General features: G+C 50.9%; 1 protein-coding gene across 5 annotated transcripts in view; it reads left to right on the top strand.

Annotated features, from left to right (window-relative positions):
• Positions 1 to 3,776: 3,776 nt before the first annotated feature.
• Positions 3,777 to 18,294, top strand: part of Rasgrf1 (Ras protein specific guanine nucleotide releasing factor 1) — a 103,503-nt gene continuing 88,985 nt past the window's right edge. For 3 of the 5 annotated variants that reach the window (XM_026400541.2, XM_026400540.2, XM_026400537.2), the window contains exon 1: positions 3,777 to 4,052. In XM_026400541.2, coding sequence (XP_026256326.1) covers positions 3,777 to 4,052 — 276 coding nt within the window. Of the gene's footprint in view, positions 4,053 to 5,043; positions 5,047 to 18,294 lie in introns of all 5 variants that reach the window. The other 2 variants (XM_026400539.2, XM_026400538.2) reach the window with 1 other exon arrangement.

Genomic DNA, 18,294 nt, shown 5'->3' with positions numbered 1-18,294 from the left:
TTTTTATCTGCAGAGACTTCAGCCCAGAAGATGGAAAACCAGTGAGCCAGTTTCTCTAGAATGAGCTCAAGATGAGTAATCAGAACCCTCCTCTCATTTCAGTTTCTCTCTCTAAGACTCTGGCCACTATGTGGGTCTCACCTTTTCCATCTGTGAAATGGGGCTATAAACCCTTGTTCAAATCTCTCATTGAAAGGATTAAACAAAACAAAGTAAAACCCATATTCACTTATATTACTCCTGTGAACATCCTCTCCATCCTTCCCCAAAGGGAAGAGTGGGTCTCAGGTCTTCTGGACAGTGCATGCTTTAGCTAGATATATCCTGCCCACTTCTGCTCTGCCCACTTCAGCCAGCTAGGGCAAGGTATGCCTGCTTACCCCCTCACTGCACCCTGCCCAGCCCAAGCGCGGCCAGTCTGGAAACCATTTTCTCTCTCTCTCTCTCTCTCTCTCTCTCTCTCAATACCAGGGATTGAACCCAGCCACTTAACCACTAAACCACATCCCCAGCCCTTTTTATGTTTAGAGACAGGATCTCACCAAGTTACTTAGGGCCTCTCCAAATTGCTGAGACTGACTTTGATCTCAAGATCCCCCTGCCTCAGCCTCCTGAGTTCCTGGGATGACAGTTGTGTGCCAACCATTATCTTCTTGGCCAGCTCCCATAAGGGCCTTCCAAGGGCCCTGAGCTTTGAGTAGAATTGAGGCAAATGACTGCGGAGAGTCCAACCACAAGCTACACTCGGGTTTCCGCTTGTGGATACTGGAGAGAAGTCAATATGTACTCAGCCCAGACTGAAGTAATTAAAGTGCCGGGCCACTGACACCCTTCTCTCTCTAGCACACAGACTTTGAGCCAAGCTCAGCCTTCCAACATGGCCTAGCCCACCAGGAATTCCCAAAACTCCAAGACTAGCAAAAGTGGGTCCTTCAGCCTCCTCAATGCTTGTTAGGGAGGGAAGATACTGTGTGTGTGGGGGGGGATTTCTTGGCTCAAAAGCTTTAATGGTTCTCAGCACTGGTTGCATGTTGGAATCCCTTGGGTAGCTTTTAAAAATAGGATGCCAGGTCCCCGTTCTGGTTTCATTAACCTGGGTAGAGCCTGAATACAGAGATTTTTAAAATCTCTACAAGTAGTTCTAAAGTGTACAAGTGGGCTCCATCCTTCTCCTGATTTACACCTCTGATCAGAATCTCTTTCCCAGATACAGTGGTTTTCCTTCAGCTACACTAATGGCCAGACAGAGAAAAAACTCTTGGGCTGACCTAAGTTCCACAAGGCATTGGCTGTGCTTTGTTTATCATTATGAACCCAGTGGCCCAACTAGTAAAATAAGATGTGTATGAATAAATGAATGAGTGAGTGAATCCCATCCTCTCCCACCTCCTGAGTGCCTGAAATCTTCCCAAGGGTGATCTGCAGACCCGCAGGTTTGCATCACCAGTGGGCTTGTTAAAAATGCAGATTTTCAGATCCTGCCCCTAATCCACTGAATGGGAATCTGCATTTTTATATCCCCAGGCATCACTGGTTCTGCCATACACCAGTGCTTCTCCAACTTCACTGCACATTCAGATTGCTCATGGGAGTGTATTACCCACCCCTGAACCTGCAGTCCAGATTCAGATCCATGTACTGTAGGTCTGTCTAATACACCTGCCTCTGTGCAGGCCCAATCTTGGATCTGGTTTCCCTGGGAGACCTTTTCCCTGACTATCCTGCCCCTTCTTAAGATAAAAACTTACCTCCCTGCCACCTATGGGTGACTTACTCAGCCTTACATAGAACAGCCTGGTTCAATTCCCACCTCTGCAGCTTCTTAACTCAGTGGCCCTGAACAGGTAACTGGACCCCTCCATGTTGTAATTTCTCCATCTTAATAAAGGGGCTGATTAGGGAAAGACCATCTAAAGCACTTAGATTGGTGTCCCTTCCCTGAAGGTTTTTGTTTTTTTTTTTTTTTTTTTTTTTTTTTTTTTTTTTTTTTGGCCTTTAACAGGCTTTCTAATAACAGTTTAGATGAAAGTGGCCTGGATTAAGACCCTCAATCCTGGAAATTCTGCTTCCACCAAGGGAAAAAAAAAAAAAGAAGAAGAAGTAAAGGTGATCACGGTGTAGAATCCCTCTTGGGAAAAATTAAAACTGTTTGAAGAGGTTTAGTCGTCTGCCTTCTTTCTTTTCATTACTTGTGAAGAAAAATCAGCATCACCCAGGAACACAGGCCTGGGCCATTGTGCCCAGAACAGGGACAACTCCATTCCTTCACAGCCAAACATCTCCGTGGACTCTCTTTGAACTACCCAGGGTTACCTGATTGACTAGTCCCTTATCTAGCTCTCCAGAGCAAGATGTGAGTTTGTGTGTGTGCGTGTGTGTGTGTCTGTCTGTCTGTCTGTCTGTCTGTCAGTCTCATGGGAAAGGCGGTCGCGGGTTCCGTGCGGAAAATGGAGCCCTCCCTCCCTTCCTTCCTCCCTTCCTTCCTTCCTTCCAAGAGTTGCGCGGGAGCCCATCCTAACTGCAAACTGGCCCGGCCTGGCGCCACTGTCCAAGCGAGGCCGCTGCCCTCTGCGGCAGACTGTGATGCGCGCTCCCTGATCTAGCACCCCGCTTGCCCGGCAGCCCGCGCGCTCTCCCGGTGCAGCATGCGGGCGCTGTGACGTTCTCGGATAAATGCCGTGTAACTGTGTAGGCGAATGGGAGCTAAAAATAAGAACGGAAAATCTATCATTAAGGTATCATTGCGCCAGCGCAGCTATTTGAAGGCTCCCATGGTCCCCGGCGCCTGCGTTTGAAGCCCGCCTTCAGGCTTTGGGGGGTATTTGCAGAAAACTCCCAGCAGCTACTCGCCAGCCAGATCTCAGGGCGCAGGGGGTGGCGCCGGTAATTATGGCAACACTCAAATAAAATATATGCTCACCTTCCCCCTCCTCATCTCACCCCCTGTGTTGTCCTCAGGTCGCTGGAGAAGCCTCCCGGAATGGGGCTGGATGCTGAAATTTATGTGACCCCGCTGATTATGCAAAGACCAGGACCGAAGGTTCTATCAGATCTATTTCGCCACCACCTTCCTCCATCCACCTTGGATTAGAAAAATAAGTACCGGGGGCGGCGGGGGGGGGGAGCCTATGGAGGACGAAATGACAGCTGAGACTTAACCCTAGGTCTACAGTGCGCCGCGGCGAGGCGCAAAGACGCAAACTCCCGGGATGGCGAGCCTCCGGGGTTCCACTGGGTTAAACGAAAATTGATCTGATTTTCTTTTTAACACCCAAAGGGGAGAAGGGGAAACCAGGAGAGGGAGGGCAATGTTTGTATGAGTGCGTGTGCGCGTGTGTGTCCGTGGAGGGGGAGGAGGCTCCAAGGTGCAGCCTGCGCGTCGCTCTGCGCCTCGGCGGGGCTGCGTGCGTGTGTCCCTGTCCGCGCTGCTGAAACGGGCTCTTCGAGGGATCGGCGTCACATGACTCCGCCTGCCCCTCACTAGCGCGCAGATCGCCAGTAGCTCAGTTTGCCCGGAACCGGGGGAGGGTCGGGCGGCATCTCCCGCAACTCAGCGCTCTGTGAAGCGAAGAGGTTACGCGGGGAATGATACATCTAGATTGAAGAAGCCTCCGCTCAGCTCTAGATTCCAGAGTGTAGATATTTGGGGGGAGGGGAGAGCGAGAGGGAACGAGCGAGCGCCTGAGAGAAGCAGCGCGGCGCGCACAGACTGGGGGTTGCAGGGTGCCGCGCGGAGAAGATGTAAGCGCGTGGGGTCTCGCTGGCCTCCGAGCACCATGCAGAAGGGGATCCGGCTGAACGATGGCCACGTCGCGTCCCTGGGACTGCTGGCGCGCAAGGACGGCACGCGCAAAGGCTACCTGAGCAAGCGGAGTTCGGACAACACAAAATGGCAAACCAAGTGGTTTGCTCTGCTGCAGAACCTGCTCTTCTACTTCGAGAGCGACTCCAGCTCTCGGCCCTCAGGGCTCTACCTGCTGGAGGGCTGCGTCTGCGACCGCGCGCCCTCCCCCAAGCCGGCGCTCTCCGCCAAGGAGTCACTGGAGAAACAGGTGAGGCGAGCGCGCCGTCCTGACCTACCAGACCCCTGACCGCGGCCCGCTGGGTTCAGGGTCTTTGACCAGCCTTTGTGATTGAACTTTGGCCCCTCTACTTTCCGCACCCTGGCCGCTCTGGGCGTCTCAGTGGGAGGAGAGGCTGACCCTGCGGCGGGCAGAGGGGGCAGGGACTGCGGGCAGGGAGTAGGTGAGGGCTGCGGCTGCCCTTCGCCGGATGAGCGCTGTGGGAGACGGGGTCAGAGGGACCGAGACTTGGAGATGCAGAGGGAACCGGGGTACGAAGGAACAGACTGAAACATTAAATCTGGATTCAGGTTCTGCCAAAAAATGATGCCCCCGCCCCCAATCCCCCAGCCGTGATAGACCAAATTGCCTGCCCTAGACCTGAGGAGGTGTAATTCCCTGTGCTTGGGCATTGGGATGGCGAGACAGAGGCATCCAAGTGCCACGGGCCCCTGTCTCACTGCAGCTGAGGGCCAAGAGCAACCTGCGCTAGCTTCGCTGAGTTGGGGGTTTGCGGGGCCACAGGGGTAGGTTCGTGCAATCGAGCGGCTATGGACTCCCACCCTGCCCCTGGCCAGAGCGATAAACCTGGGGGTTCCAAAGACAGCGCTAATGCGCCGGGGCTAGAGCCAGGGCTGCGGAGCCAGCAGGACAAGTGGGCGCTTCTCTCCTCCCCCGCCCCCTGCGCCGCCGCCGCAGTCGCGGATATAGCGCTGCGCTCCGTTTCCTGAGCTGCAAGGCTAAAGGGCCAGGCCAGGATCTACCCGTGTCTGGGCCGGGAGGGGGTGCATCTTTGGCAGGGAGGGAGGAGGGGCACCTGCAGCCGCCTAGTAGGAACACTCCCCAAGGGAGAGGTATCTTTAAGCTTAATGTGCTCTCAAATGCGTCTGGTCCCCCCTGACTCTGGGAAGATAAAGTAAATGATAGTGGGTCCTAAAATGTCACCACTGGGAAGGACCTGACATCTATGGAGCCCAACCAGCAAGTTATTGGGGGACACTGAAGTCCAAAGGGAGAGATTCACTTATGCAGTGGCATAGCAGGAGTTGAGGCCACACCAAGATTTTGAGAAATCTGATCGCAAAAGCCATTGCTGCATGCAGACTGGTGGCAATTGAACAGGCTGAAATTAGAAGCGTTGTTTGAAGTCTCCCACTTAATTGTCAGGACAGGGATCTGAGCTCCATTTCTCTGGCACATCTCCCTTCTTTGCCTTCAGAGCATGGGTGTTAGCAGATGGTTTCTGGGGACTGGGAAGTGTGGACAGGAATTTTTGAGGATGGGTCTCTGAGGAGTCAAGCCAGATGGCAAAGATGGAAAGAACAGCCAGTTTCAAACAGAGCCTAAGAAAGGAGTCGACTGGGAAAGAGACCCAGGCCGGGCCAGAGACTTGGCTCTCAACCCTTCATAACTTGCCCTTCTCCAGCCAAAGTACACCTGCATCTACCCACTGGTGGTGACCTACAGCCCCAGCCCCAACCAGGGCCTCCCTCCATGGCTGAACTCCTGGGCTGGCAGGGAGGGAGAGGCAGGGTAGCTGAGTTTGTATGGACTCACAGTATTTTTTCTGAATGCCCCTGGACATGAACACAGCCTGACCTGAGACTGAATCTCAGCTTTATGACCTCCTGACTGTGTGACTTCAGTTAACAAACTAAAATTCTCTATTTCGTAATCTGTACAGTGGAGATAACACAGACCTTTCTGAGGTTTTTGAGAATACTAAATTAAATAATGTATATGAAAATATGCTCACAGTACATTTTAGTGGGATCTAAATAAATTTCACTTCAATCTGAATTATATCCATGCGGGCAGGGTTATTGAAGTCATTAGATGTTAAAGCTGAAAGGAACTCAAGAGATTGCACCACCTACCCTTCCCATTTTACAGATTAGGAAAATGAGGACCAAAAAGAGGGAAGGGAGTTACCCAACATCACAGATCAAATTTAGCAGGATCAGACCTAGAATTCACCCACTGTCTAAGAATTCCTGAAAATGAGACACCACATTGATTCCAGATCACCCAACTCTTTCTTGGTTTGGGTATTGAATCATGCTAGCAATGGATCATGCAGGGACTGAAGTGCAAAACAGATCGATGATATGCACATGTGTTCAAAGCCATCTCCCCAGAGAGCCTCAGGTGGGTTCTCTAGAGGAGCCCTCCCAACACCAGTGAAGAGAGTAGGGTTGGGAGTAGCAGGTGATAATCTAGTGCCAACAAGCTGGGGCACAGAGTTTTGTTAAAGACTAATGCTTCATCTCATATGCTTATAATGATGTTTCATTTAACTCTAGAGAAAGTTTGATACATGTGGGAAAGTAGATCCTGCTCCTTTGGCCCATACCTGTGTACAAAAGTTCACAACTTTTCCCAAAAAATCTTTGAGTGAAATTGATGGCTCCTGCATCAGCTCCATGTTTCTCTGTGACTTGGGTGTCCCATGGCACAAGCTACAGAGCCAGTGTGAGTGGCTCCAGGCCACCCTGTGACAGGTTTGAGCTCACAAGAATCCTATCCTTGAGTTAAAACCCACTGGGGTTTGGTGGAGTGCCTGTGACTAATAGGCCTCAAAGAAGCCATCAATTGGACTGACTTAGCTAGTATCTGGTGAAGACCTGCTTTTAGTAGGGCATCATTTCTACGCAAGTCCAGACAGCTCCTTTCTTGAAGGACCAAGAATAGTTTCAGAGACAGAGAGACCAAGTCTTAGCTGGGAACCCCCAAATGGCAGTGACAGAGTCAGGGATGAAGCACATAGTAGATGCACAGAAAATGTTGATTAAACAGGACTTGTTGGTGTATCCTTTATTAATTCTCTATTTCATATCCTGAGGACTGACTGGGTGCTGGGCCCTGTGTTGGAACCTAGGCCTAAAAAGCTGATTGTCATAAGCCCTGGGCCCCTGGGGAAGATAAGAGTGAGCCCCTCAACTTAGGAAGATACTCTAATTCTGGAATACACAGGCTGCCTTGGGACCCAGGAGCTGAGTACCTGCTCCATCCTAACCTAATGCAGTCCCACCTGGCTGCACCCAGCTAGGTCTGACTGCGTCTTCCTGGGATCTCAGGGTCTCATGAAGTCAGATTGGCACAGCCATGCCCTCCCCATATCCCTTGACAGCTACAAGCACCTCCCTGGCCTGGGCCCAGCTTGCTCAGTCGTGACCTCCTTTCCTTTGCAGCCCTGCAGCCCACAAACCAAAGGCCTAGGTGGAATGGATTTAGAGTTTGAGTTCATTTTTGGTAGAGATTGACCCTTGGTGTTCCATACTCTGCTACAGAGTAGAGTCATGCCACACTTGCTTTTCCAAGCTCCTTGAAATAATGTTTCTAGCTCCAATTGCTTTGTAGCAAAACCCCACCAAACCAACCCCAGCACTCCCCTCACTTCCCCACCCAGATGGAGGTCAAAATGTAGGGGTCAGGCTCTTCCTGATTCACCTGGGATAGAGGAGACACAGCAGTCAGAGCCTAGAACCCAATGTGATCAGAGGCTCAGGAAACTGGGGACCTCTTAGTACTTCCCATCCACCCTTTCCTGGAGAAGAGATGAAGCCCTATACTTGCTGTCCTCATCATTTTAAGACACTGTCCTCTTGGCCTGGAGGATCAGATCCACAACAGCCTGCAGGGTTTGACTATGCCCATTTTACAGATGAGGAAACCGTCTCCTCAGTGGCTACCCAGCACGGCAGTGGCAGAGATTCATTTTCTGGCTTTCTCTCTCTGCAGTTGTGCTGGTGTCAGCACAAAGCAGACCTTCCCAGAGCTGGAGCACACTCGAGCCCTGTGCCAATCAGCAACATGCAAACCCGAAAGCAGGAGAGTAAGTTGCTCTAAAAGCAGCATCCCTCAAGACATGGAAGACGGGGACACTGGCACACTGGTGGTGCCAATAGCTCACACTAGAGGACTTGTACCCATAGGAAGCCAGAAAGACTGCCCCATAGGTGTGGGGTCTAGGATTAACTGTATGGGGTACACATCTCCCTACACCATCCCCCAGCAGAAATGGAGTTGTGCCTTAAGTGGGACAAGTAAAAATCTGCTCCCCACCTCCTTCTTGGTGGCAGTGGGGTGGAGATCAGGAAATCAGCCTAAGCTAAATTCTCACAGTCATTGATTCGTGCAGTATACAGTGTTGCTCTCTGTGCCAGTCCTGGGCTTGGTCCCCCGGGCACAGAGAAGAAAACTTCATCCTCGTCCTCCAAGTGCCCATGGTTGAGTGGGATGCTCTCCGTCTAGGCTCACCCCACAGTAACCTCCAAGTGCATGGAACACTCCCTCCCAAAGAGCCCGACACTGTCCCAGCCCTCCTTGGTTAGGAGTTCAGGGCCACCTGCTGTCCTGCTTCATTCATTGAAGAACTTCATCCTTATCCCACCTTGCCCAGTTCAGCTCCAGGCAGCAAGCAGCCAGAGTGTGCTTTTGTTATTATTATCATCGTATCCTTTAAAATTTTTTTGATTGACACATAATGACACATAATATTTGTACATATTTGTGAGGTACAATGTGATGTTTTGATTCATATATACATTGGGTGGCGATCAACTCAGGGTAATTAGCATATCCATCACCTTAAACTTTCATCATTTCTTTATGGTGAGTACATTCAGATTCCTCTCTTCTGCCAGCCACTAGCTGGAGGACACTTTGAGATCCAGCCTGCTGACCCCTCTAGTCCAGCCCACTCACCCTCTGCTTCTTCCCCTCTCTCCTCTGTCCACAACTCCCCAAGGAGGCCTCCCCTACCCTCCCTAGCAGCTCTGGAAGAAGCTCTTCTCTCTGCCTGGAGTGACCTTCACTCTGCCCCCATGTCCTTTGGATGGACAGCCCCTTCTCCTCCTGCCTCTTCTGCAGGTCTCCTCTCCTCCCACCGAAACCAGCACAGCTCCCAGCTTCCCTCGTTGAATTCATAGATAGCCCTCTTGTCTTCATTCACAGCAGTGACGATGATGTCATTACAGTCCATGATGATGTCATGCTCTCAGCTGGCCATTTGGGAATGGCCATTTCCCCACTAGAACTAGACTGTGCATCAGGAGAGCATGAGACAGCAGGGACAGGAAGCACATCAGGGATTAATGTAACTGAGTCCAGGTGACAGGTGTAGAAACCCTGAAAGGAAGAAGGAACGGAGGTCTAGGATAAAGATTGCATCGAGAGATGCTCACATGGAGAATTGGCAGGACCCGTGCTCCCACTGGATGGTGTAGGGCAGATGTCGGGAGCACTGATGTCCACATTTTGTGTTAGGCCACAGAGGCACACTGCCAGCAGAGAGGGAAAGGTCAGAGGAGGAGCTGGCTTGGGGCAGTGGTAGATGATGAGTCCCATCATAGAAGGTCAATTTTGAGAAGCCTGAGGGCAGATGTGACGAGGATGTTTACAGAGGCTAATGAAGCCACAGGAGGAAAGTGGCGTTTGTGTTGAGGGGGATGGACCAAATGAAAGGGCATGTTCAGAGGCTTGGCAGGTGGCTGCCCTGCTGCCCAGAGCCCAAGGAACGAGGCCACGTGGCTGCCAGGTGCCCAGCAGGGGACACGTGGGCTGGCCCAGGGCAGAGCCAGCTGGGCAGAGAGGTTCACCTGGTCCCTGGGGGTCTGCCTTCATTCTTGGCTCTCAGCCCCTGCTGCTTCCTCTCCAGGAGCGGCTGTTGTTGGAAGGTGAACTTCTTGGCTCATCCACACTCGATTTCAGCGTCTCAACCCTGGCAGGCAGGTCCTGTGGCTCCCAATTCACAGGGGAGGACAGAAAGCACAGAGGCTTTGCCAAAGCAGCATCAAGAGTAGGGTTTGAAATTCCCTCCCTCACCGTGGCTGTGGACAGGTTGTCCAGCCCCCCCCCCACACACCTATGGGTTTCCTGCCTCCATCAGAGGAGCCCTGGGGGCCACACCCCCACACCATCAGAGCAGCCCCATTTTTAACTGTTTTTTAATTAAATTTCCACTTAAGAACCCATCGTTATTAATGATTTTAAAAAGCATTAATATCTTCATCAGAATTATTACTAAATGCTCTTCAGTTCTGACGTATTATGAATGCAGGTTTAAATGTGTATAATTTTATAGTAGGATGCTTCAAACACAAGGCCAAAAATGCTGAATAATAACAATAAATGCAACTTATTAAGCCTTTCTCAGGTGCCAGGCACCAGAGTGCATGATTTACATACAGTATCTCCCTTAATTATCCCAACAGCCCTATCAGGTTAACACTGTGGCCCCATTTTCAAAAATGACAAAACTGAGGCTCACCGATGTTAGGTAATTTGTTCAAAGTTGTAGAGCAAATAACGTGGAGAAGCTGGCATCCAGCCCGACTCTTGAGCCTGTGCTCTTCAAACGCAAAAACTGCTGGGGGCTGGGGATGTCGCTCAGTGGCAGAGTTCTTGCCTAGCATGTGTGGGGCCTGGGTGCCATCCCCAGCACTGCTAAAAAAAAAAAAAAAAAAAAAAAAAAAAAAAAAAACAAAGACTGCTAGGGGACTAGCTCTTCCCATCCTCTGCCAGGATAGATGGAGAAAAAAAGAATTAACAGCAAGTGAAAATATGTCAGAGCCACTCCTAGGACTTGTGAAGGCGGCTTTTGTTTCTGCTTGGGTGGAAATCTTGCAACTCTGAATCCCATGATCAAGGGGAAACACTCCAAGGCAGCCATCCACACCCCACAGTCCGGTTTCCCTGGAATCCGTGGGAGCCTGGAGCTGGTACCCGCGTACACGCAGCCAAGAACAGAACTCAGCCCCCTGATGTTTATGCAGGAGCACTGGTGACGCGTGGACTTGACAGGGGACCAGAACACTGCCAACGCCCAAATGCGCTTCCGTGAGGGCGACTGTCGTGCAGGGAGCAGCTGGGAGGCTGGGACACCCCCACGCCCAGTCCCCAACTCAGAGAGGAGTGTGCAGCCTCCATTTCCAACTCCAGCCCCTTCACTGAGGAGTTCCTCTGCCTCTGACGATGAAGCAGCATAAGGGATTTCCAGCTGTGGGTTTCCGGCCCCGGCTGTGGATCCTGGCTCTGCCACCTCCTGTCTTAGGAAGGTCTTCACTGAGCCTCAGTTTCTCCATCTCTATGTTAAACTGGGTTCCATGTGAGAAGCAGCACACTGCGCAGTTACAGCTTCAGCTTTTGCCTTTATGATAGCAAGGCTTTTCCTCAAAGAGGCAATGGCACAGGTGGCCCAGGTCTCTGGCAGGTTTGAAGCAAGTCACACCAAGACTTGACCCTGAATATAAAGAGAGGATGCAAATCTTAGCTCAGAAACCTGTGAGTTCCTGAAAAAGTCAGAGTCAGCCATGCCCCTAAAACCAGGAAAGAAGATTGCTGCAGGGGACTCCTTTATCCCTTGCAGCCACACCATCAACCACCCTGCCATTTGACCTCCAAAATAGCTCTCTGGTCCATCCACTCCTGTCCCTCCCTTCCTGCACCCTCATATCTGCACTTACACAGTAGCCTCCTCTGTGGTGTACTGGTCAGGGCAAGCTGAGTTATGCTGCAGTAACAACCAGCCCCAGGTCTCATGAACACTACTAAGATATGTCTCCTGCTCGTGTTTTATGTCCCATGTAGGTTGGCAGGAGGAGGATGCTCATGGTGACTGCTCAGGGGCCCAGGCACATGGAGGCTTCATCCTGATACCAGCCCTCATGATCACCTCAGCTACAGGGAGGGAATGTGGCAGATCTCTCTTTAGCTTTTAAGCTTCAACCAGGAGGGATTTACTGTAAGCACAGTTCACTGGACAGGCTTATATCCGAGGAGAAGGGGAAGAGCAGACTTACCATTTACCTGAAGAGCAGAGTGCCAGGGTTCCCAAGAGCACATTTAGCCATCTCCCCCTATGCATTGTCTTCCCAACCTACTGTCCTCTCTGCAATCAGAACAATCTTCCTAAAGCGCAAATCTGATCATCACACACACACACACACACACACACACACACACACAGCAGCTAGGGATAAAGGCAAAGAGCACTCGTGATGGTTAATGAGGAGGCAGAGGGTGTGGGGAGTTAACTCTGCTCATGCTTCAAGGGGCAGGACCGTTGCCAGACCTGCCTTCCTTTCATTAAGCTCAGAGACTCTGTCATCCTTGACCAAGTGCCACGAAAGCATTTTGGCCACTGGGCTCACCAGAATTAACAAGGAAGGGGGTTTTAAAGGCTGAGGTGTCATTGTGAGATTGTTAACGCTCCATTGGTAGTGTTCGCTCAACAGGGATTGAGCAGTACCTCCTAGGTGCCCTGCCTGTGGCTGCCTGGCACTGGGAGGATGGGGTCAAAGGACCTGCCCTGGAGGAGCTCACCGTCCAGTGATGGGCAGGTGGGAAACAGATAAGGATCAGGCAGTGCCATCGCAGCTGGAGCAAAGGAAAGCGCAGGGGTGGGGGCAAGGGAGTTTACGTGCATCTAATAAGGGCACTTCCCCAGGCTGGAGAGACCAGGAAGGCTCCACAGAGAAAGGGATGGACTCCTCAGACAGGACATGTCAGATAGGAGGGAGGCCAAAACCACCCCCAAAGCCTGTGTGTGGTGCTGCAGAGCCTGGGCCCTGCCCAGGCACAGTGGGGAGTCGCCAGGACTTTGAGCAGGAGGGGGCTATTCCCATCTCTGTTAGGAAGGTCCCTGAAGGGTGGGAAGGAATGGGAGAGAAACCCATCGGGAGGCAGGAGGCCAGTCAAGCAAAGGCTACAGAACCGAGCAGTGACAAGGGCCTGAATTTGGGGAGCACTAAAGGGCCCCCTTTGCTCTCATCCCGAGTCTTTTGAATGCACCATGGAATCCGCTGCTTTGGCTCATTGCTGTGCCACTAAAACCATCTAGAACCCCAGGGGCATTAAAACTGTGCCCCAGCCTGGGTTGGGGCAAAGGTGGGGAGTGTCAAGGTCTCATCCTGTGGGAAGATGTTGCCACCACAGCTTCCTCGCCAGCCATGCACTTGGACAAAGCACTGTTTCAGACTGCATAGTCCACCTGGTTGGCCATCCGGTCAGCCAGCAGAGTAACCCTGCAGTCACTGCAGTTTCACTCAAGAAAGACACAATCCTCACTGGGCAGAGGACACTCAGATGAGTGGAGTTCCCTCTCCACACAGGTAGCTGTGGGGGGTCTGTTTTGGGTTCTTGCTGCTAAATGTCAGAGTCAGAACTTGAACCAGACCTCCCTGCTCTGGGTTGATTGGTCAGTAGACTTTCAGGCTGATTGTTAAATTAAGCAACTTTTATTTTAAAGATGAGATCTTTTTTAATCCTGCAGGGCTAATGCAATCTCTTTCCTTTGGAAAATGAGATAATTATTTTCCAAAAGATACCTCCTGGTTGAACTTTGATTTTCTTCAAATTAGAAAACCCAATTCAGATCTTAAAATCAAAGCCTTTCATAACTGGTTTTAGAAGACTGAAGGGATGAATTTTTAGCAATCTTAGCTGGTATTCCAAAAATCCATCTATAAATGCGGAGAGAGGCCTGGCCTAGCCTGACTTTTCCTCTGTCAGACTTCACAGTGAAATATCACCAACTTTGTTTAAATGCCTTCTGGGCTCTTACGCAGATTTAAGGTAGTGACATTGTTTGGAAGAAGCTGGTCACCTGCAGTTGCTCAGCCTGCCCGGGCCCCCTCATCATGAACCCACTAGTGCCCTTCCATCCTCTTTCCCTTGTCAATGGGCCTTCCCTGCTCTCAGTTATACTAGTTGCCAGCTGGGCTCCCTTTACCTCTGGTCAGAGCTGCGGGCAGCAGGAACTGGCAAAGGGAGGCTGGGTAGAGTTTCAGGAGGAGAGCAAGTACTGTGAGGCTTTAGGTGAGGACAGGTGAGTTATTACATCTGAGAGCTTCCTGGTGGCCAGGGCAAACAGGGAAACAGGCTAGTTAGACTTTCGCTGCCTCATGGGTGAAATGAGCAAGAGTCTTATGTTCTAGGGGTTTGGATGAGAAGGATCCACAGGGAAATGATGCTGACCTTGAGGGCAGAACCCTGCAAATGCAGGGGCCTGCCCCTGTCAGCTGTTCCTGCTGGATCTCAGAGCTTGCTGAGCATACTCAGTGGAGACTAGTAAAACTCAGGAGGCTAGACTGATGGGGTCGAGTAAGGAGGGTCCTGGTGACCAGACAGTGCATGGCACAGCTTGAAGCCTGGCGAATGGAAGCTGTGAGAGTGGTCAGAAGATGCTCCACATCCATCACACACTCAAACAGCAGTTCCTTCATTTATTTTAAATTTTAGAATTGGTAGCACATTCCCACGCCTCAGTATTCAGATACAAGAAAGTATACAGTGACAGTGCCCTTTCCTCTCCTGCTTCATTAGGCAGTCATCATCACCAGTTTCTGTGCAATCTCCCAGAGAGCATATGTATGCAAATATATGCCCAGATATATGCACGTGTACATAATTGTTATACAAATTGTGATATAGTATAAACTCTGTTTTACACCTTGTTTTTCTTACTGTTTAGTGGGGATGATTCCCTGTGAGTATAATGAGATTGTCCTCATTCTTTTTTGCAGTTACATGGTATTCCATTATGTGGCTGTACTATAGTGTTTTTAGAAAGTCTCCTCTTGAAGGATATTTGGATATTTAAGGTCTTTTGCTGTTGCAAACAAAGCTGCAACTAATAAATACTTCTTTGAATAGGTCATTTCTTTTATATATTTTTCTAATTAGTTGTACATGACAGAATGCATTTTGACCCAGCATACATAAATGGAGTATAACTTCTCATTTGTCTGGTCGTACATGATGTTACACAGGTCATGTAATCATACATTGCATAGATCATTTCTAACCAGGTTTTGGGCAGAAGCTGAAGGGCACGTTCAGACTGGAGTTTAGACCTTCATTTAGCAAACATCTGGAGAGGTGGGGGGTAGGGAGGTGAAGAGCAGGCTGCCTGGGGTACAATGATAGATTGGAAGATGTCTGTGCAAGACCAGCCAAGTGTGATGGTCACCAGGACCTGCCTCATCTGTGGCCGTGGCTCCCAGGGCACCGAGTCATATACTGCACATTAAAACAGACCATTCGGCGGGCAGACCTGCTTTGAGGCTGACTCTGCGGGATAGACGGTCACAGGGCTTTTAAGCTCTGGCACTGCAGTTATTTCCCAGGCCCTCTCTTCTCCTGGGGGGCCTAGGCAGGGAGCACCGTGGAGCACAGGATGGCATACAGGGGGCTGCTCCCTAGCAGCAGGCCTCATCCTGGGCGGGATTGCAGGCTGAAGGGACTCATGGCTTGGACCTCACAAGAGACCAGGATCTGGAAAGTCCTGGAACAAAGCAGGGGTCTTGGTGCAGCAAGCAAGGCCCTGGGAGACTGGGACTTGAGAACTTAGGGGCAGAGGTTAGGCAGAAGGAGGTCCTGAGGAGGGCCCCTGACCCCATGTCGGGCACATCAGATGAGACAGAGGTGAGTGGCAGGGCAGGCGGGTCCTTCCTGGATTGTGTGGGGACACCAGCGACCTGGAGAATGATATTGCCATCAAGTAGGCCCTGCAGGAAAGCCTCCCCCCCGTGAAATCCCCACTGGATTCCAAGCGCAGGGGGGTGCAGCCAGACAGGGAAGGCCAGCACTGATGAGCCTGCACTGCATTGCAGAAGCTGTGAGAGTGGCCAGAAGATGCTCCCAGGATAGCCTGCAAGAGCCAGAGGACAGGTGGCTGTCCCTGGGAGCTGGAGTACATGACCGGGATCCTGGATGGAACCAGGCCTCACAACAGTATCTATTTTAAAGAATCCTGTGAGATAGGTTTTATAAAAGGGAACTGTCATGGAAGTAAACACATGTTTTGAAAACCAAGGCTAAATAATAAATTTGAACCCAGGTCTGATGACTGCAAACCCTGGCATAGGCCACAATCCAGGGCTCCAAAGTGAACTCCTAACACCCTCACACCGACAACCAGATTTTCTCCAAAATTGAAAACAAAAAGTTTCCATGGAGGAATAAATTGCAGAAGAAGGTCTTTGACTGCAGGACTGCTCAGTGCCTTCCAGCTCTCTCTGAAGAATCAAGATCTCAATCAAAGCCCATTCTGTTGGGCGTGGTCAAGCACACCTGTAATCCCAGCCACTCAGGAGGCTCAGGCAGGAGGATCACAAGTTCAAAGCCAGCCTCGGCAACTTAGAGGGGCCCTAAGCAACTCAGTGAGACCCTGTCTCAAAATAAAAAATTGAAAGCTCAGTGATAGAGCACCCCTGGGTTCAATCCTCAGTACTGCAAAAAAAAAAAAAAAAAAAAAAAAGTAAATAAATAAATACAAACAATGGAAGAAAAGACCACCACCACCCAGTTCCAACTCATTCCACTGCCCATGCCTGAGGACCAAATTCATGCCACCTACTTTGTGGTCATGCTATTAGCTCTTAATTAGCTGATTAATTAATTAATAATCTGGGCTCGTGCCTTTGGTAATCCATTCATAAACAGGCCAAAGCCTGGTGCCAGGCTTCAGAGGTATTTCTTAGTCAGAAATCATTTCTTTGAGAGGAACATGAGCCCATTCAAAGCAGCCTAAGCAAAATGCTTACCGCAGAAATTACTGGAACCCAAACAGAGAAGGAACCCTCCTGCCCTGCCCTGCCCTGCCCTTGTCCCCATCACTCTAGTGACATTGTCTCCTGTCTGCTCCTTCTCTGAGACGCTCTGCTGCCTTCTTGTCTCTGCCCCACACCTGGAGCTCAGCACACACAGCTGCCCAGTCTGACCTCTCCCTGTCTGCTGCAGAATCCAGGAGCCCCCGGCTGGGTGACTCTGAGGCAGGTTTCCACAGCTGCTCCTGGTGGCTATATCCCCATCTTTGGGTCTCTGAGAAGGTGAGGGGGCAGGAGGAGAAGTGCCTGATCTGGTGCCAAACAGCGCTCCTCCCTCAGGGGCTTTGGGCATTAGGTGACAACGGAACCAGTTGGGGGTGGGTGATTAACACCAGTGCCCCACCTCCACACTCTGCTTTCCTGGGTCTGAGGAGGGGCTCAAGCGTCAGTATTTCTTTGAGTTCACTGATAAGCGGACGATGCAGACTCTCCACTGCAGAGGCAAATATGGCCTGGGTGAGAATGGGCAGGGCTGCCGGAGCCCACGGAAGCCTGCCTAAGCCATGGTGACGGATGTGGGCTAAGAGCTGATTAGGAGGAGCACCTGTGCCCTCTGGCAGCACTTGCCCTGGGGTGTAGATGTTGTCAATCAAGCCAGAAGGTGAACTGGCTTCTTCCAGGAGGCTGAATAATACATCTTGGTCAGCTTAGTGAACGATCAATCACTCAGAGAGTAAAAGGTGTGAAAAGTTTACTTTTCATTACTTACACCACTTGTGTACAGTTGACCGAGGCAAGTGTTACAGTCCTGCGTATTGGGCAGTGAGGAACCAGAGCTCTGGGAGGTGGAAGTTTCTTGGATATTGGCACCAAGGATTGCAGAAACCCAGGCTTATCTTGAGACAAGAGGGGAAGTAGACCCAGCCCAGACTGACATTGGGATGGGGGAGATACCTGAGGTGCAGGTGGAGAGGAAATGGGCAGGAACCAAGACACAAAAAGAGAGAGAAGATAGAGGACCGTGGAACGATCAGGGGGTGGGCCTGATACCTCTCCAGGTTCAAAGAACCACGAGGCAGGTTCCATCTAGAATGTTGGCTCATCCAAGCCCGAGGCATCCTTGCTCCCTTAGAGGGGAGACAGCCTTTCCCTGGGACCCCAGAGTCACCACTGAAGGCAATGACGCCATCTCAAGCACCAATATCTCTCTGCCTTCCATTTTCTCCCAGGGCGGGACCCAATCCAAGCCCCACTGGAGGGTGCAGCTGCCCTCCTGGGGTGGGTACCAGCAGAGGAGGAGAAGGGTTCTGCACACCCCTGGGGAGGGCACACCCTGACCTCCACCTGCTCCTGGGCAGCCATCAGGCATCCATGAAATGGGCACTTCAGACCCTCCACAACTTTGCAACTGGTTTTTTGATGTTGTACCAAGCTTTGCCAAAAATGTCTAGAATGAATTAAAGCCTGGCAGAGCATCGTATTGTTACCCTAAGCCCACGACAGAATGTACCAATCGAGAAGTCACCTGTGTTTTGAATTAGGCTCAGCTCTCCTGTCCAACCAAGGTTGCCAAGGAGAATATTATAAAGATATTAATAAAATAGGACTATAGTGAACATGCAGGGTGCTTGCTAGCTGTTAGGCACTCGTGTTCTCTCAGTCAGCCTCACAGCAGTCATGAA

Source organism: Urocitellus parryii, chromosome 6, assembly GCF_045843805.1.
Source record: "Urocitellus parryii isolate mUroPar1 chromosome 6, mUroPar1.hap1, whole genome shotgun sequence".
NCBI classification, from domain to species: Eukaryota; Metazoa; Chordata; class Mammalia; order Rodentia; family Sciuridae; genus Urocitellus; species Urocitellus parryii.
Note: the sequence above shows the minus strand (reverse complement) of the source record. Positions and strands in the feature narration are given on the sequence as shown.